General features: G+C 44.5%; 1 protein-coding gene across 3 annotated transcripts in view; it reads right to left on the bottom strand.

Annotated features, from left to right (window-relative positions):
• The window catches only part of Stk32b (serine/threonine kinase 32B), a 238,377-nt gene that overhangs the window by 164,274 nt on the left and 53,268 nt on the right, over positions 1-20,835 (bottom strand). For all 3 annotated transcript variants that reach the window (XM_076938409.1, XM_034508828.2, XM_076938410.1), the window contains exon 2: positions 11,900-11,955. In XM_076938409.1, coding sequence (XP_076794524.1) covers positions 11,900-11,955 — 56 coding nt within the window. The remainder of the gene's footprint in view (positions 1-11,899; positions 11,956-20,835) is intronic.

Raw genomic sequence — 20,835 nt, forward strand, 5'->3', positions numbered from 1 at the left:
ATGGAAGTTGCTCCATTGAACCTTTCTAAACAGGTCCACTTCCCCCACCACCCATATCATTTCTTTCCCACTATCTCTGGTGGGTAGTGGGCTAAAAGGGAGATTAAAGTGTTTAAAACCTATTTATTAAAAATAGGTTTTGAAAAAATTGAAGTTACATTCCTCAGCTTCTATCAATCTTTTCCTTTTCAAACATGGTCTCCTTTCAGCCAGGCCCCATGTAGGCCAGCCTGCATAGTCAGAGAGCCCAGAGAACCACCTGTCTTGTCTCTCCATTGAAGGAATTATAAGCCCATACCACCATGCTCAACACTTTTGTAAAACTTAGGTTCTAGGAAAGCACTTTGCTGATTGACTTATGTTACCACCCCCTCAAATAATCTTTATTTACAGACAATCTTACCCTGCACTTAAAACACCCTAATAACACAACCCGAAAACTCCTGGCTTTGATCAACACTTCAGCAAAGTTGCAAGATATAAAAGCAACATACAAAAATAATCAGTTTTTCTACATACTAATGAATGTGCTAAGGAAAAATCAGGAAAATACGCCAATCCTTCTCACAGTATCATGAAACAGATGCCAAGGACAGTGAAAGACTCCTACAATGAAACTTTAGAATGTGGAATCTAGAATATTAGAATATTAAAATGAAACTGAAGTAAGCCCGTTGTGACAGGAAGGAAGATGCTCTAAAGAGACAGGTGTGACCGCTCCTGTTGGCTGTTAAAACAAAGGTCCTCATGGGATTGGAATCTCCCCAACAATCTCATACTGGGAGAAGAAAAACGCTGAAGCTTGGTACCAGCCAGGGAAAGAGTTTGTCTCCCATAAAATGATCTCACATGGCTCTGACATTTCAGACCAGAAGCTACTAGAGCCAAGTGAATAACAGATCAGTGGAAGAGTGGAAGGCAGGACAGCACCTTGATCATGACTGCTTAGTAATATGTATTTATTGCTTTATTTATTTGAGTCTAAACCTCATGTCAGAACCTGAAAATGGACCTGGGTGTATCACTGGACTACTTTATTTCTTCCGCTTACCAACATGGCCACGATAAATAAATGTTCTTATTTTGATTTGTAGTTGCCTGTTGGTTTCATTGGCCTACTGAGAGTGAGTGTCCCGATCTACTTGGTTAGGGCTGCCAAGACTGCCAAGGCCCTAACAGCTCCAGTAACAGCTGCACAGAAGGACTGCCAGGTGATGGACTGATCAACACCTGGAAACCAGTCATGGAGATGCTGGGCTAACCTCAAGACAGCCATGCTATAGAGAAATCTACAGCACATGGCTGCATGTGGCTTCCATGCTAGGGAGATGACCAGGAGTAAAGATCAGTATTGTTAGACACTCTGCCTTGGTCCTGCAAGTATCTGTCATGAAACTCTAAAAATGGGCCTTAAGAGGCACTGACCCGCCTCTCAGTAAGGCTGCCCCAAGCCTTGTCCGCAGGAAATCATAGCTAATGAGGCAAGAACAAGCGATCTGACCAAAGCCACCCTAAGCTGCCCACAAGGGAAGGCCCCAATTAACTTCTCATTAGTAGAAACCAATTAGGCTTTGGGGTTATCATCAGTCACTGTGATGTGTTGGGACAATAAACAAACACTAACTGGTGTAGAACACAGCATTTGCTAAGGAAAGTGTGGGCCAAGAGTGTGCAGCTCCAGCAAGGCAGAAAAAGCTCCCAAGCCATGAAAAGGATGATGCCCATGAGGAATCCACATAGCACCAGCATCCCTTGGGTGTCATGATATACTTATGTCCCCAGCACTGACAGTCTTGACCCATGAGTATCCCAGAAATCCCAGAGGACATATGAATTTGGGGGAGGGGTTGTTGGTTTGGTTGGTTATTTGTTTCTGTTTTTTGTTTTTTGTTTTTGTTGGGGGAGGTATCGTAGTGAACACTGATGTGCAGCCAGAGTTGGGTAAATACATAAGAACTTTCTAGAAACTTCTTGTTTGGCTATGTCTTCATTACCCGTTTTCTAGCCAGGGCTCTCAATACCCCTTTGGCAGCTTAGCCATCACAGGCTCCTGGGAGGACTGGTAATGTTACAGCAGAAGTCAACATTAGCTAGGAACTGAGCATGCATCTCCCATTGTGAGCTTAAGCTGTCGCTTCCTACCTGAGTCCACAAGGCTGGGCCCTAACCATTACTGTCTTCCTTTTGAGACCCACCTCCAGCCACCCTGAGAGAAAAGCAGAGCACCTCAGTGTCCATCTCCGCACATGTGGGCTCCACCATTTACCAGTTCCTATCGCTGCGCCTGGTTCCTGATGTGTTTCTATTTATTGACTTTCTTAATCCTCTGAACCATCTCCTTGATTAACCTCTTTCTGTGTGTGCTATACCTTATCAATTCTATATCTCTGGAGAACCCCCACAAATGTGCTGGCAACCCTCCAGACCTCTGAACTCAGCCTTTGAATCCTAGTCTCCAATGTGCCTGCAGAGTTATGGAGTCCATTTCTGCTGGCACCTGCTATTTTTCCATTACCCCCTAAAGGAGGAGCACATCAAACTTACATAGCTTTGAACTTTACTGTTGTGATGGGCAGTTTTGTGTCATCTTAATACAATCTACAGTTAGACAGAAAGAAGAACGTCAATTGAGAAAATATACCTAGTGTAACAGCCTGTAGGCAAGCCTGTGGGGTGTTCTCTTGATTTATAATTGATGTGATAGAGCTCATTATAAGTAGTGCTATCCCAGGGCTGATGGTCTTAGGTGCTGTAAGAAAGCAGGCAGAGCAAGTCATGAGGAGGGAGCCAGTATGTCAGGTTCCACCATGTCTCTGCTTCAGTTCCTGCCTCCAGGTGCCTGCCTTGAGTTCCTGCCCTGCCTTCTCTCCATAATAGAATCTAGTCTGTAAGAAAAAATTAAACTTTTTCTTTTCCAAGCTGTTTTTGGTCATTGTATTTATCACATCAATAGGAACCTAACTAAGACAACTGTAAAATATTGGTCCCTAGTCAATGTAATCAAGGACACCAGTGTGGGAATTGAAGCCTGTGGAGGATTTTTACGGTGGCCTCCGTGGGGTGGCTAAAATACCAACATTGCCTGCCATGGCCTGGCACCCCACAGCCTGAATCACCTGACTATTTTGTTTACATGAGATACTCTTCAAGTTAACATCATGGAGATTTTTGTGTCAAAGGTGACAGAGATGGGTTATAGATCGCCTTGGGTGACGTGTTTTAAGAGTTGATGAAATGGGATAAATTATAATCTCCCAAATTCATATGCTGAAATCCTAAAGCCAGGCTGTAGAGTGTGACTCTTTAAAGAGAAGCCTGTGATAAAGACACAGGGAAAATAAAGTCACAGGGTGGCCCTCACCCAGTCTTCCCTGGGGTCCTCATTCAGAGAGGTTGAGGACACAGGCACACACCGAGATGTGACTAATTGAAGAGTCTGTCTGCAAACTAAAGAGAGAGGAAACAGTCCTGGACACGCCTTGATTTCAATCATGACCTCCAGAGCTGCCATGTCTTGAATGTAAAGTGTCCCCAAAGACTCATTTATCAAAGCTTGGTCTCCAGATGGTGATGCAATGAACCATAAGAGTCTAACTTCATCAGCGGGTTAGCCTATGTATGAGCTCATTGATGAATGCCCTATTGACAGATGGGGCCTGATTGGAGGCAACAGATCAATGAGGGTTTACCTCTGATGTTCATGTCCCCACTACCCCATCTCTGAGGAAGATGGGAAGTCTAGGCCCTGGGGTACCTATGTTGGAAGCAGAACCCAAGGATTGCTCAGTGTAGAAGAAACTGAAGATGCGGATGAGCAGAGAGACCTACCTTTTGGTTGGAGAAGCAAGCATCCTTGACAGGGAAGTGTCCTTGGCCCCAGCCAGAACTTGGAGGCATCGTAAGAGAGCATGCATCTCCTGTGGTAATTAGCGATTTATTAAGTCATTTCCTGGAGCCACAATGTCCTCCAAGAATGCCTCCAACCAGATGCACTAATTAATATGAAAGGAATAAATATTTAATTGCAAACAAATAGACCTCATTCTTCCTTGCTATGTCTGGGAGAACAAGAGTAGCTCATATAAGCATCTCCTTTACGCTTTCTAAAAAAAGGATTCTGACACAAGAACAGCAGCCGGGGAAGTCCGGCAACTTGCCCAGAGGCTTATGGTTGGGCCAAAATTGCAAGCCAAAGCTCATACACAAAACATTGCTTCACAACTTAATTAACTGACATAGTTTCCTAAATGGAGCAACCACATATTCTGAGTCCTGCCTGGCAGAGAGGATGCTTTGCATCAGACAGATGTGGGTGACCATGTGCCCACACGGACCTCGGCGCTTACCTCAGGGCCTTTGTACCTGCAGTATCCTCTCAACAAAACTCCTAGATAGACCTGTTACTGCCTGGATACTAAGTTGTTTTTTCTGCTTCTAAACAAGTGCTTTTCCACACCACATTTATACACAACTGTGCAGACCTGGCAGCTTGGGATGAGACAGCTGACCCTGACTTGTGTACGGGTGGGGAGTGCCTGTCTCTGCATAAAAAGGCAGTACTGAGTCCGGGTTATCATCTGGGCAATGCCAGCTCAGTTTTATCCAGAATCTTCCTGTAAGGAACATGGAGGGCTATTAACATGTAACTCCAGGCTACATTCTGTGATTTTTATGCACAGGCTGCCTCTGGCCAGTGAAAGAAGTTCCATTTCTTTTACTTCAATCTTGCAGTCCTCATTCAAAGGGCCCCATCAACAATGACACAGCCAGGGGAACCCCTCAGTTTTCCTTCAGGCCCTCTCCATCCTCTCCTGAAAAGGACTCAGCCTTGCTGCTCAAGTCCACACCAAGGGACTACTTCCCCCTGGACTCACTTCTGCTGCTCTACCATGAAAGGCCAAAGGGTCTGGAGCCATCAGCAGCTCCCAGACTGAGGTATGCCAACGTGGTGCTAATTTGCCCACCTGCCTCACAGCTCCTCAGTTGCATTTCTCTCTTTCTTTGCTTAGAGCCTCATCGTTTCCTCCTGTTAGACAAGCCTTCAACATCAGTCACTGTGGGGAAAATGGCCACCCACAGAGTCCGCCTGTTCCCTGATACTTAAGGGACAGTTCCACTCACTGAAGGTGGATGGTGTTGCTTGAGTCAGGCAACCCCTTAAGCCTTCAATCCATTGCCAGGTCAAACCATGTCACATCACATGCCCATCTCCAATGGTACATGACAAAGATGGTGAGTGACAGGCACCTTGGACTCCAGTGAGTAGTTGATATGTCCTCTGAAGAAAGGGATATCGTTACCATAGAAAGGAGGGAGCGGAACAGCAATGGGAGTCCAAGACCCTCTGTGACTTTCCATTCCCAAATCTATATTAGAAACAGGCACCCAAGTTGAATGTCAGTTCACACACTGGCCCAGGTACCTAAAGCTGATACATACACACCAGAACTGCCAAAATCCAAAGTATTTTTCACAAAGTGCTCAGAATCCTATCTGCTGTTTTTCAACTACTCCAGAACACAGACTCAAAAGAGTTATTGCTTTTAAGGGTATTTCTTCCTCAACTCAGTCATCTGAATCTGTTTGCTTTGGTGGAGCACGGGAAGTGAGACTGCTCCCAGAATGCACAGGAAACATGATTGCTGCAGGTCCCGTGTGTACCTGCCGATAGCCAGACTACCGTCATCCTTCACAAGGAACTCTTAATAAATGCTGACAGGCAGCCTGCCCAAGGCAGAGAGCAAAGCTCCCAGCATTCACTCCCTATTAAAAGAGGTCTTGCCTGACTCCACTACAGCTAAGAGCAGCCTTGAGAGTTAATTAGCTACAAAGGCAGCCATTATTTGGTAGTTCTGTAAGGCTCCCACAAAGGGAGGACCTTACCCAAGCCTCGGGAATTTGAGGCCACCCATTAACTCACAGGACACTGATCTTGATGCAATCAGCAAGAGGTATATTTTAATCAGTATACTGAGGTCAAGACCCATGACCCACACAGGGGCAGTGGAGTCTGACCCCTGGGCTTTGGAGACAGAGAGAATTTAAAGCCAAAAACCACAACTCATGGGGAGAAACCACAACCCGGGGGGAGTGAAGGAGGGTTATTGGAGAGTACCTGTGGAAAATCTCAGCCCATTATTCAGTTTGTGACAGGGTCCAAGGAACATTTTGTATAGGCTATTCTCTAAGAGCCTGCATGTAATTAGCCATCTATCTTGTGGTCCTGAAACACAGAGTTTCACATTCAAGTTCCTTCTTCAAGTTCCTTCAACAATCTTCAAGTTCCTGAAACACAGAGCTCACGACCAAGCTGACCTGCACTCTTGGTTCTGCTTGCCTGTTAGGAGTTTTTGAAAATTCTTAACCCTTTCAGTTCAATCAAAGCAGAGCTAACTTCTGGTCCCGGAATGCAAGCTAACCACACCCCAAGCACCTGACATTAATGTACACATCCTAAGAATGTAAGGATCTTTATGACATTGCTACGTGGTAGCTTACAAATAGATGCCAGGAATCTTGGGACTTCTAAAAAAATCCACTATGACCATAAATTTCTAAGACATCAATACTGTAGACAGCTGATGCCAAGAGCAGATCATGTGCCAGATAGCCGGACAGGATGAAGCAGAAAGGGCAGACAACATTGTCAAGAGATGGTGACAGGATAAAGCAATTTGAAAGATTGCAAGGCCACATGCTAACGTGTCAAACAGAATGTCACAAAGAGATGCAAAGGGTTCAGGACCCAAACTGTTAGTGACAGGAAGGAACAGAAGAAAGCTATGAAACCCCAACTATGATGTTGATTGGAAAAGGTTCTGCAAGGTTCTTTGAACCATTGAATTGGCGGATTAGGGTGGAAATGTTCAAGGTTCTTACATGCTGGACTGGATTCTTGCTGTTGAGTTCAGCTACCATCACTGGGGTCAAGGATAGGCTTTCTAGGCTTCAGGTATTCTGAGAAGTCCAGAGATGAAGAATCTCTGGTATGTCACAAGTTTTGCCCCAGGTCTGCAGACCCCTAAGGAGAACATGAAGTAGGTAGACAGCAAGAAATCTAGCTGAGAAATACAGAGGACAGGAACACCATGACCACATAAGAGACAATCTCCAGGACTCTCTACTGAAAATGTGATTTAAAAGCTGGGACCTGGCATCCCAGCACTGGGGAAACAGGGAGCAGGGGTCCTCAGTCATCAAACTACAGAACAAGTCTGAAGGTAACATGCATTACCTGAGACTTTGCCCCAAAGGCAAAACAATAATGTGGGGGAGGGGAGTCTGAAACACAGGCTTATAAAAAATTTTGAATCAATGCGAACTTCTATGGTATATCATTCATCATGCACTGGACATACTTGATAGGTAGAGAAGCTGGAGGTGTTGCCACACTCAGTACAGAAATAAGTAATGTAAATGATACAAGCCTCAGCACTTAACACTCAGCAGACCATGGGGGGCATGAAGGAATTGTATTCTAATCCTTAGAGTGGCAATTTAAAAATACTGGGAAGTACAACCATAACACAACTAGAAAAAAAAGCTGGAAAGAGTTAAAGATATAAAATTGATCTTAAAAGAGAGGGGGGGAGAAGTGGAAAAATAAAAGAGATAAGAAGGAAGTGTGAGCTGAAAACAGCAGCTGTTGTAACATCGCTGCATGATATAAAGTCCAATGTGAGCCAAGCAAATGAAAAGAGGGGCTGTATAAACCACAGGAGAAATTACTTCTAAAGCAAAGGCTCCACCCAGATAGAATTTATCACAGCCTCCCAAAAGTTAATAAAATATTTAAAACTAAACTTCCTGAAAAGTGAGAGACAAGACTAGTGTATATTTTGAATTTTAAAAAAAGTCTCTAATATCATCTTTAGAGATTTAAATGTTAAGAAACCACAATGAATTTGACAACTAGTAGAAAGGCTGACAGCTTGGAAACTGAGCTGTGCCATCTCTGTGTCCCTGTATCTTAGGGAAACATTATGAAACAAAGTAAACACTCAAGTCCCTAGAGCCACAATTTAAAAATATACTACAGGAAAGTGTAGCTATTACCTTGCTAGAGAAATGAAAAGGAACAGTCTGAAACATACAAAATAGGATAAATAGAAGAACAAAAATAGGGTAATAAATAAAATAATAGAAACACACTAGACATAAGCCAAACAGTAGTGTGCGGTTTGAACAGGTATGGCCTCCATAGACCCATGTGTGTGGATGCTTGGCCCCTAGGGGATGGCAATATTAGGAGTTGTGGTCTTATTAAATAAAGTGTGTCACTGTTGGTGGTAGTCTTTGAGGTCTCCTGTGCTCAAGCTCCACCCAGTATGGTACACAGTCTCCTGCTGTCTTTAGATCAAGATGTAAAACTCTGAGCTCCTCCAGCACCACGTTGGCCTGCATGGTGCCATGATTCCCACCAAAATGATAATAGACAAAACTTCTGAACTATAAGCCAGCCCCAATTAAATGTTTTTCTTTGTAAGAGTTGCCTTGGTCACGGTGTCTCTTTACAGCAATGAAACCTTAAGACAAGTACCAAGAATTACATCCACCACAAATCAAATGAACAATCCAACTGAAAAGGCAGAGTTTGTACAGTGAATCTTTTTAAAGCAAGGTCTAACTGTATGCTGTCTTCACAGTATTTATTTTTAATGTAAAGGGAATAATGAAAATAAGTAGAATATATTCCCCATAAACAGTAGCTTAAGTACATGACAATGGTTTTGTTGATGCCAGAGAAAATATAAATTAAAATGAGAGTACTGGCTGACAGAAAAAGCACTTCATAGTAATGGGATCCATTCATCCTGAGAAAGTAACAGTGAGAAAGCCATGTGCTTCAGACCTTCAATAGCAAGGTGCACACACTGGCAAACTTATGGAAGAAGTGACAACCCCATAGTCATGTTAGAGTTTGGACACAACTGTCTCAAATAGATAAACAACATCTCCAAATCAGCGAAGACACAGATCTGAACAGCATCATTGTGTGAATTCTTTTCTCTTGCTGTGACAAAATACCTACCAAAACTCACTGAAGCATTTGCTTTGAATCAGAGTTGGTGTATACACAGCTCGTTGTGGTAGGGAAGGCATGGTGGGAGGAGCATGAGGCAAATGGTCACACTGCATCCAGTCAGGAAGCAGGTCACTGAATGCTAGTGATCAGCTAACTTTTTGTCTTTCATTCATCCCACAACAAGACATGGTCATCGCTAATGAAAAAATAAAATTCAATGATATATGAGAAGATTGAACTAATGTATCCATTGGGATTTGCCTGATGTATACAAGGTTACCTTAAAATGTGAAAACCCAACAGTGTAACTCTCCAAATAATAAGAGACACAGTAGCTATATCAATGGGCACAAGAAAAGCATGTGAAGATTCAACAAGCAGACCTGACAAACACAACATGGAGCTTTAAACTGTGAACACTGGCCCAGGGTGGGTGGCTGTACTGAGAAGTTGCCCTCAGAACAAGACTGGCCTCATAGCAGATTGGGGTCAGAGCAATGCTCCTGCCTCCTCCACACAGTACTATTATATCCATGGGAAGAGTCGGTATAGCAGAGTCGGTATATACTCCAGTGGTGATCTGACTTTGGGCAGTGACATGCTACTGAAAAAAAATCCACCTTAATAAGAAAACTCTGACCACCTAAAGTCAAATGTTCACACAGATAGCCATTCCCCTAAAGAAACATCCTCATGGATGCCCCTCTGATGAGACCTGACTATCTACTTTCTAAAAAAAAAAAAAAAAAAAAAAAAAAAAAAAAAAAAAAAAAAAAAAGCTTCCCAGCCTCCAAGGCACCATCCCTTCTCTGAGATTTGGCTGCATCTGTCTTCCTAGTGACTCACATCAAATCCTTTTTTTTCTGTCAGTCTGGTCTTTGAGGAACTCACTCACAGCCCATGTGACAAGCACTGTGCAGTGACAAGAAGGGGAAGTCTTGATCTAGTAGAGGAAGCTTCAGGAAAACTTAAGAGAGAACTTTCCTTCACGGTGAAACAACAACTTACTCTCCTCTCAGCTCAGGAACAAAGCAGGGAAGGGAAAGGGTTTGGCAGTTACAGCATCACAGAGAACTTGCATGAGGGCTGCAGTTGGGACCCCCCAGAACTCACAAAAAAGATGAGTGGGCAGGCCAACCCACCAGTATTTTCAGCACACAGAAGGTGTAGACACGGAATCTCCAAAGCAAGCTAGCTGGCACTTTAGCCTTATTCCATGAGCTCTGGGTTCAATTGAGAGACCCTGCCCCTGTGAATAAGGTTAAGTGATTGATGAAGACTCCTGATCACAACCACATATGTACCTGCACACACCTGCACACACCTGCACACACCTGCCCACCCACACACACACATGCATGTCTGTCTGACTCTGTCTCTCTTCCTTCCTCTCTCTCTCTCTCTCTCTCTCTCTCTCTCTCTCTCTCTCTTTCTCTCTCTCTCTCTCTCTCTCTCTCTCACACACACACACACACACACACACAGGAGCAAAGAAAATCCTCCAGAATCAAAACAGAGCTTCTAATCCTTATGGCTACTCAGTCCATAATAGAAAGTTTAGCCATTTCACTAATGCAAGAACCCGAAAAGCACAAAATGGGGAATACAGGTAAAATGACCTGCCCTAGCTTTATTTTCCTGTTATGAAACACTGACCAAAGCCAACTAGGGAAGGAAACGGCTTCTCCCATTATCCAGAGAAGTCAAGGAAGGAACGAGAGCAGAAACCAGGAAGCAGGAACTGCGGCAGAGACCATAAAGGAATGCTGCTTACTGGCTTGCTTCCCTATGCAACCCAGGGCCCCCTTCACAGGGGGCAGGAGGGTTAAACTGTCCACAGTATGCTGCAACCTGTCACATAAATCAAGATAGTGCTCGTGGACCAATCTGATGGAGGCCATTCTTCAGTCGAGGGTCCCTCTTCCCAGGTGATTCCAGTTTGTGTCAAGTTGACAAACACTAAACAACTCCAAGATGAAAGATTTCCTGATAAAACCTGGAAGCTACAAACCAACTTTCACAAGTAGCTATTTAAAGAGCAGTGTTTCAGGGACAGTGCCTGTCCATCAATGAGAAAAGCCCACACCACCTGCCCCTGCCATCACATGACAATGAGCTGACCCTCCGGAAACCATGAGCCAAGATAAATCTTTTTTTTTGTCCTCAAGGTGTTTTATATCAGGCATCCTGTCTCAGCTATAAGAAAAGTAATGTACAGTTACTAGGTACTGGTTCTAATGTTTTGAGTTTAAGTCATTTTATCTATAAAAAGTAATTCACAGCACTTGAGAATAACAAAGTACCTGGCTTTTCCAAGGTCCCTAGAATAATTATTACCAAGAGAAGTTCCTCTGAGAACAGATTAAGTCTTGTTGTGGGGAACATTTTTCCCCTAAAAAGCTTTACCTTCTCCTAATTTTATACACTTTATCCCCACATAATCAAGAATTACTAATGTGAATTTTCTAAAATAAATAAATAAATAAATAAACAAGTGTCCAAGAGCTGGGAAAAGCCGGCTCAGTTTAAGTTTGGAGAGGGGGAATCCACTTTGCTCATTTACATTCTCAAAGAAGATCTGACATTAGCAACATTGAAGCAACTGCCACCATAAGCCGCCTAAGCCCAGACTCTGTTCCAGTTTCAGAGTAAAATCAACCAGAGTCCAAGGAAACCATTAAGGCTTCCTTTCAGGTCTCAGATTTACGAAATTGAAATATTCTGTCAACTGAAAACACCCAGCACCCAGCACAAAAGCAGAGCCACATGACATACACATGCTAGAGTCCAAGCATCAAGACTTTCTTATTTCTGTTGTTGTTGTTGTTGTTGTTGTTGTTGTTGTTGTTGTTGTTAAAAGTGCATTATTCTTACCTTTCCGAAACTCCCTTTACCAATGGCCCGCAGGATCTGGAAGTGGTCAAAGTTGACTGTAAAAAAGGAGAAGGTGACAATCAGGAACATTATGCCCACATATTACTCACTTGTTCTGCTTACTTCTGCCCACCAGTGTTATCCACCCGGTGTTACCACCTGGTCACTGAGGTGCTGCCAGATGAAGGACATTTCAATTTCCCCTAAACACAGTCAAAACCACAGGTGCATAGGATGAGACATCTTGCAGGTGCCAAAAGAGGTGACAACATGAAAGCTCCACTATTTGGATTTCACATTCTCATGTGTGCTTTTCCCTTCCCCAGGTGGACCTGTCCCCACTGAGGGACCCTCTGGTGTACCCAGCACTCTTGAGGTCAAACCACAGCTTACCTGTGCCTGCTGTTGCATTTTCTGTCTGATCTTTCCACACAGTCTATCCAACCCTGGCAATGAGGCTACTGCAGTCCAAGCACGCTGACCCACACCACCCTCCTGCTGTCACACAATCACCACCATCCCTTGCCTCCATTTAGCTCCCTCTGCATCTTAACTCTCCAGTCCTCACTGATGAGCGTCTACCAACCTCTGCACTGAGGCAGATCAGCAACGTATGGCAGCAACGTATGCTATTGTCATGAACATCTCTCAGGATCCCTGAGCCCCCTTTCCTTTTGTTTGTTTTTAACACAGGATCTCATGTAGCCCAGGCTGATCTGAGCTTCTGTTTCCTCTTCCTGTATCTTTAGAGTGTTGAGATTATAGACATGCCATAGTGCCAAGTTTATGCGATGCTCAGGATTGAACCAAGGACTATGTGCATACTAGGCAAGCGCTCTGCCAACTGAGCTACACCCCAGGTTCCTTCTCTCCTTTCAAAAGTATCTACTTGACCTCTAGAGAAGAGGCTTCTCCTGAATGCCCCCTTCAACAACTTCTACATGTTCAGTCTTTCCCCTGACCCACTATCCCTGGAAGGAACACTGGAATCTGTCAGCTGCCTGCCATACAACTACTGCCCTGGCCTCCAGCAGGTTCTGTGGCATACCAGAGACTGACAAAGTATCCCTGACCTTTAGGTAGTTTGAACTGATGCCTGTCTCAGAGTACTCTTGAAGGACTCAAAGATACCTTGAACTTCATGGATGCCACAGACCCCAGACAGAATGGTATCTACTCTCCTCTGACCACACATTTCAGTACATCCAGAAGACCTCAGGCTGGGTGGCACTAATGGTTTCCAGCTACATCAGCTCAAAGCCATCTGTCTCCTTTCCTCCAAATCCCACCTTTAGTCCTTTATCAGGGTGGGTCAGTATTTTCTCCTCTGTTCTTTCATCCGTCCATTCTGAGGCCCCTTTGGTTTCTACCTTTCTCTGTCACCTGACCTCTACAGTGGCCTCTCAACCTCCCCCTCTTACCCTCCCTTAGGATATGCATATGTAATAAGGATAGCAATCATGTCTGTCCCCTGTTTACCCCCTTGCCCTGACCCCTCTGTCTTATCAATGGAGAGCATACTTCTTCCTGAACTGCACAGTCCCTGTCAGCCCTGCTCCTATCCTGTCACCCCATACCTCTGAGACCTACCTGCATGCTACAGACACAGATCCCTCCCTTCCTAGGACAGCTGTTTCAAATCCACCCTTTGCTCTTCTCCCAGCATCCCCTTGTCCCTCTGCTTCTTCCCTCTGTATCCCGAGAGGGGACTGGGTCGAACTTCCAACTAAGCATGCAGTCTTGTAGTGTGGTAATTTCCACTAAACACAGCATTCTGAAAATCTCTACAGGACTTAATCATTTTTCTTGACTAGATTCTGAGTTACTGGGGCGGGAGGGGTCGAATGTCATGATCATCCTATTTGTCGTGACCCCCTTAGCACCCCGACCTTGCTAGCACACTGAGGCACTCAGTAACTACTCATTAACTGAAGGGATGATTGAATAAGCTAATCTCCATATTCATGGCGCCAAGTGCATAATAAGTCTTTGGTAAATATTTTTGCGTTTGACTGAATTGCAGCCAGTTCTCAATAACTAGGAAAGACATGTTATTTGCAAAGATGAAGGGGATTGATTAGCTCACTGCATAACTGAAGCTGGCGTGTGAGGAAGTCTATGAGCACAACTGGTTCCTTGTATATTAAACTTTGCCAAGCCAAAGTCAGACTCCAGTGAGCTGTCAAACACCTGACGTGCTTAGAATGGAGTAACTGCGTTAACTGTTAACTAGCAAAACGACCTTCTTTAACCCAGCTCTGCTTACTTTCAGAATAACTTACTGGAACCAGAAATTCCTTACTTCACCTCTCTCCACTCACTACAGGTTAAGGGAGGAGAAGAAAGCAATGGACTTGGGCCACAGCTCAGGTGGCTGTCACGTGCTGGGACATGTGCATATTCTAACAGTAATCTCCATGGTTTGGAAGGCAAATGCCACTATGGGTCCCTGCCACCTGCCCCAGGCAGCATAACCAGCTCTCCAGAGGCATGACTGAAAACTACCAGGACTCAGATTCTGAGTCTCGGCATGGGAGACAATTTCTTATCCTTATCAGAAAAACGAAAACAAAAAACATGGGGCTGGCTACTGTAGAAAGATTTCTTTTTGATAAAAAGAAAAAGACAAAAAAACAGGCACATGGGAAAGGTATATAAATCCTATTTTATCATTAAACTTGGAGCTCCGTTGTGATCTTATTGGGGAGCAAAAGGATAGTCATTCACATCATAAATATAGAGGACAGGTTACATAGATTTAAATCCCACCACTCAGCAACTGGGTGATGTCAGAGATATCACTTAAACTCTGTGCTCCAACCTCCCTCTTAATGCTAGATATAACAAAACACTTCCTTTTCTCAATAGTGTGTCAAATACCTAACAGAACAACCTGAAGAACGTTCACATTGGTTCATAAATTTAGAGGGAACAGTCTGTCACTGTGGGGAAGGTATGGTATCTGGAATAGACTGGTCTAAGAGAACTGGCAGCCTCTTACATGGTGCCAACCAGGAAACTGGAATGAACCTGTAAGCTAGGCCAGGCTGTTCCTTTCCAGGCTGACATGCCATGGCCTATGTACACCGAGTAAGCCTTCTATCTCAAAGACAGCACAATCTCCCAAAACATCACCACCAATTGAAGACCAAGTGTTCAAACACATGAACCTGAGAGGGTATGGTAGTTTGCTTTCTATTGCTTTGATGAAAACAACCAAAAGCAAGATGAGGAAAAAAAGGATTTATTTCAGTTTACATGTCCTGACCACAGTATACCATGAAGGGAAGTCAGTACGTGAGCTCAAGGAACCTGGAGGCAGGAGCTGATACAGAGGCCATGGAGGAACACTGCTTACTTGCTTGCTTATTCTGGCCTGCTCAGCCTGCTTTCTTATGGAATCCAGGATGGCACCGCCCACAGTGAAATGGACCCCTGCAGGGACCCTGATGTTCATATGTGTTTAGCCACAATGTCCCATTGGCTAAAGCTGTTTTGAATATTACAATGCGTATAAATTAGGAAATTACACACACACACCTTTCTGACATCATTTAATAAACAACCATTGCATATCTGGTTGACCACATCTTCATCTCTTGGATTCAAATATCAGCCACCCCTGTTGACCTACTGCTTTCTGGTGACAGGTCCAGCCACTCAGGTAGGACAGCGGTTTGGAAAAGCATTATTTAGACCTGGCTATGATCCACTGGATCCTTGCAGTGAACTTGTCACAGGTCTGACACCAGTAGGCTCCTCTGTCCCTCTTCCCTGTTTCTCTAGAGCTGAGCATCCAGGGCCATTAATTCTTCAGCAGTCTGCCTCTGTGGATAAACAGCTTCATGTTCACTAGCATTTCCAATGTCCTCTGAAGGTACAGCCCCAGGAGACTCCTTGCCTGTCTACAGTCAGACTCCCTGCAGGCCCAGCCTCTTTCCATCTGCCTTCAGGGCTTAACCCTTGAGGCCCCACCTGGGCTGCTTTCCTAGCCTCAGATGTCTTCTCCCTTCACCATCTACCCTACCTGTAGATTCCCTGTGGTGTTCACTCTCCTGGGAAACCAAGTTGGGATGATAACCACAGAGACTTGGAGAAATGTAGAGGGGGAAAAAAACATGGCTTTGGAGGTGAACAGGCTACAGTCCAATGGGGAAGGGAGAGTTCCATGGGAGCAAACCTAGGGGACATTCCAAGTTATATGGTCATGCGGTCTATTTAGTGCCTCTTTTTTTCCTTCCTTGCATCTGCCCTTTCAAGAGAGTCTCATGTAGCCTAGGTTAGTCAAGGATGCCCTTGAATTTCTGATCCTTTGAGTGCTCAGATTATAGGTATGTGCTCTCACATCCAGTTGTGTGATACTGGGAGTGAAACCGGGTCTTCAATCTCCCCTCCCATTAAAGCCCATGGTCCGATATTGAGTAGATGAGGGTCACAGATTATGGTATTAAATCTGTAAATCTCAGTTCCAGACAGGGAAGGTCTTCACTGTACATCCCCAACCATGATGCCTAGGGATGACATTTGGTGTTGACTCTGTCTCTCAGCACATCATTGGCTTTGTTCAAAGCCATAGATTTAAAGTCTTTGCCCAACCTGGAACTGCTAAATCTCCATTAAGAAGAACCAGAGCTCTCAGTACTATGTCCACAAGGTCCAAGTAGGGACTTAGATAACTTGGGTGCTTTAGTTTCATTCATGTTGCCTTGACAAAACACTCTGATTTTTTTTTTTTTTTAAGAGAAAGGCCTTATCTTAATTCTGAATCCCTGGCTACAGTTCACCATAGGAGAGAAGTTGAGGAGGCAGGAACTGGAAGCATTCACATAAAAGGGAACTACATGCATGCATGCTTGCTTGCTCACTTTTGCTCAGCTTGATTTTTCCACCCTTATATAGTTCAGGACCTGCTACCTAGGGAATCAGCGCCCCCACCCCAGTGGGAAGGCTTTTAATTGAATCAACCCCACATAAACATGCCCACAAGCAAACTTGATCTAGACCAGTAGTTTTCAGCCTTACTAACACTGCAACCCTTAAGACAATTTCTCATGGTGTGAGGAACTGTTTTATTTCCCACTCATAAAATTGTTTTTGTTGCTACTTCATAACTGTAATATTGTTTCTGTTGGGAATGATATGTTATGAACATAATGTAAATATCTCACATGCAGGATATGTTATATGACCACTGTATAAGGGTTGTTAGACCCCGAAGGAAGTTGAGAACCACTGACCTAGACACTCACTTACTGAACCTCTCTACCCAGGTGCTCCTAGATTTTGTCAAGTAGAAAGTTAAAGCTGACCATCACATAAGGGAAACACAAAAATAACGTGTCTTTTCTAAACATCCACAGGGTATCCTCTTGTCATGATTCCCTAAAAGTACAGTATAACAGGCACTTGGACAGCATCTACTCTTAGTTAACTGAAGCTACCAGGTTGTACAACCAGTGACTCATAGGTTGTGAGAAGCACAAACACTTTTATTTTGTGGGACACTGCACTGTGACATTGCTATCTACAAAGTTCACACCCCAAAACAAGTCAGTCGAGTTACACAAAACAAACAAACAAACAAACACCTGAATGCTTTAAATAAATTTAGGATTTTGTATTAGGCTGCATCCGTGACTATCCTGGACTACATGAGGTATATGGGCTATAAAGTTGGACATTCCTGGTTTAAAACAAACAGGAGAAGGTATTTTCAGCTGTGTGTAATAAAACTGAGCGTTTGAGGATGTTGGTATTGTGAGAGGTTCCTGGAAATGATCCCCTGAGCTCACCATGCTCACTGTGCTTCATCCAAATGCTGGAAGCTACAAAATACACCTCGGAAACTCCAAACATACCCCAACCCCGGTGGATCTCTAGATCTGTGGGCTCTGGCCCTGGAAACAACTTTCTTTCATCCTTGGCTCCTGAGATGGCAGGGGTCTTTTTCGATCCATGCCCAGGGCTGAGAAATTCCACCCAAGAGTCTGCTCCTGGCTGGAGTCCAAGCCGACTGGCGGGGCTGATGTGGGAAGTCAGTGCTAGGCATTTGGTGCAGACATTCCATGTGGTCCTGCTCTGCTGCCTGCTCTACTCTCTGCACATGAAGAGAGAAGCTGGGATTGACTTCATGGAGTGGCAATGCTGCTTTCAACATCATTAAAAAACCCTTTGTTTCCCTGTTGATAAATGTGTTTAATAACACCCCAAGTCTTTTTTTTTTTTTCTAACCGTCTATGCCCTTATCAGAAAACAAACCACTGAATCTGTAAGCGGTTGGGAATTTGCATGCCTAATTCATATGAGTGGAATGCAGCAACGACTTTAGGACATAAATTAATTTAGAGCTGGTGGGAAATTCATAAGACAAGCTGCCAAGAGAGCTTGGGAACTCAACTGTCAATCTGTCCTTCCTCCCCGTGTGTCTGATGTCTTCATTTTCTTGCTCGATGCTGTCATAAAATATGACAAAGGCAACTTAAGGGAAAAGAAATTTTTATGGCCCATAATTCCAGGTTCTAGTCTACCATTGTAGGGAAGTCGGGGCAGCAGTCCTGTTTGGTTAATGCATGCTTGCTACTGCTCAGCTCGCTTTCTCCAGATGATAGCCCACCCATAGTGATCATGTCTTCCAACCTCAGTTAAGGTACTCAAGACAATCCTACACAAGTTTGTCCACAAGCCAGCTTAATCCAGCAATTCCTTGCAGAGACTCCCTTCACAGGAGATTCTACATTATGATAAGTTGACAATCAAAGCAACCTTTATGCATTTCTTTCCTGGGATCATACTGACAAATTGTCACCAAGGAGCTTAAAACAACAGGAATTCATTATTCCACAGTTCAAGAGGCCAAAAGTCCAGAGCCCAAGTGTCAGCAGGTCTGTATCATTCCTGAAGACTCTGGGGATCCTTCTCTAACTCTTGTCAACAGTCCTTGGCATCACTCTGAATCTTGTCCCTACATCACTCCGAGCCATTCCTCTACCATCACAGGGCTTCTTCCCGTGTGTCTCTGTCTTCTTCTTACTCAGCCACTTCACTTGCAGCTCACCATAGATTCATGCTGCTTTCAACTTAAGATCTTCAGTTGCACCAACAATGACCAATTTCCAAAACTGGCCCCATTCTCAGGTTCCAGGTAGGTGTGCATTGGAGCTGGGGGTGGGGGAGGAGATAAAAGCTTCTCAGCTCGATGTCCCCACTGGAGCCCTTGACACAGGAATGGCCAGTGAAGGAAAGTCAAGGAGGTGACTGAAAACTCAAGCTCACATTTAAGGTGCCTGTTGTTCCACACTGGGGTACACATCTGCAGCTGCCAGAGTCATAGACATGCAGTTTTAGGAATAGAACTGGAACCTTCTGCTTGGTAGAGTTGAACCAGAGCTTTGAATTCAACACATGGCCACAAAGTCATGTGACTATGCCCCCTGAAAGGTCCCAGCTCTCAGGACAATGATTCAAGGGGAAGCTTCCCAGAGACCTAAACCACAGACATTTCTGCCAAATGACTGCTGACCACCTGCCTTGTTTGGAGGAAGAACAGTGCAGGCTTCGGGGCCTAGCATGACTGGAGCATCCACTGACTGAAGCTTTTTGACTCAGTTGCTGAGCAGCAGAATGGGAAGGGTGACAGGTGACAAGGAGGAAGATGTCTATTCTGCTGCCTCCTGCACAGGGATCTGCACTGGTACTCATGGGCAGTGACGGAAGCCTAGGCGCTGAGAGGAGAGTGGATAGTCGGTTGCAGATGCATAGTGATTTGATTTCTCTTCTTACTAGTCAGAAACGAGCACTCTCATTCACTGCCACTCATTGGGGGATCCTAAAACCCCTGCTTGATGTCTTTAGAAGAGGTGAAAGTCAGAGCAGAGACACAGAGGGAGGACCGTGGGAGGACACAGAGATGATGGCTTTTCTAAGCCACAAGTGTGCCTGGCTGCTTGAATATACCCTGGGCATATTTACTGAATGAATTGATATTCAGTTCCCTGCCTGTCACCGTGAGAAGTGACCTCAGCTCTGACATCAAGACTGAGCACATATCTCCAGTCTCACCCCTCTCTCCACCAACCTGGGGCTTGGTGTCCATGTCTGTGAAAGGAACCACTAATAGTGCCTTGCAAAGCCATAATAAAAACCTGAGACCTCTAGAAAACAGCAAGCACTCTGCCAGAAAGACGAAAGCCACAGTGTGGATTATGGCTGACAGACACAGTGGTTAGGTGTTGAAACAAATGAGATCAGAGGAGGGAAATTATTAAAACCTGAAGGAAATGATGGAGCCTGGGCAAAAAAAAAAAAAAAAAAAAAAAAAAAAAGCTTCTGGGGATTCGATCCCCATGTCAGCCTCAGAATGTAAAACACACCACCCTAACAGTCTAAAGCTTCGTCCACAGTGTGAGATATTCCGCCCACTTAGCAGCTCGGTGCAGTCTATCCACAACTGGAGATGCTCACGGACTTAAACAAACTGTGTGAAAACAAAGGCTGTCGGAAGAAGACTTTAGTCACAACACAAATTGCCGAACACATGGTTGGGTTTTGTCAGCTGCTGGGAAGAAGGTGAAACACGCCAACAGAAGTCTGAAGAAAATGACAGTATCGGAGATGAAGCAGCAAAGACAAAAGTCTCCCGTGACTCCCAGGCTCCCTGAAGCTGAGCAGCCTTTCACAGCACACATTTTCATGAAGTCTTTCCCTCTTCTGCTCATAGGAGTGAAAAAATCTTTCAAAGCCCCATGGATGACTTGTGCTTTTCTTCCCTGAGTGGCAGAAGTGATGCAGCCTGACAGCCTTTCCTAGGTACTGAGTTTGTCATCTTCCCATCAGGTAGAACGTACAGACATCGTCCCAGGTTCTCACAGGCAGAACCCAAACACACTCAGTTTGCATAAACAGACACACAGGACACCTATGGCTGGTCAAGCTTCTGT

The sequence above is a fragment of the Arvicanthis niloticus genome, chromosome 7, assembly GCF_011762505.2.
Source record: "Arvicanthis niloticus isolate mArvNil1 chromosome 7, mArvNil1.pat.X, whole genome shotgun sequence".
Taxonomy (NCBI): domain Eukaryota; kingdom Metazoa; phylum Chordata; class Mammalia; order Rodentia; family Muridae; genus Arvicanthis; species Arvicanthis niloticus.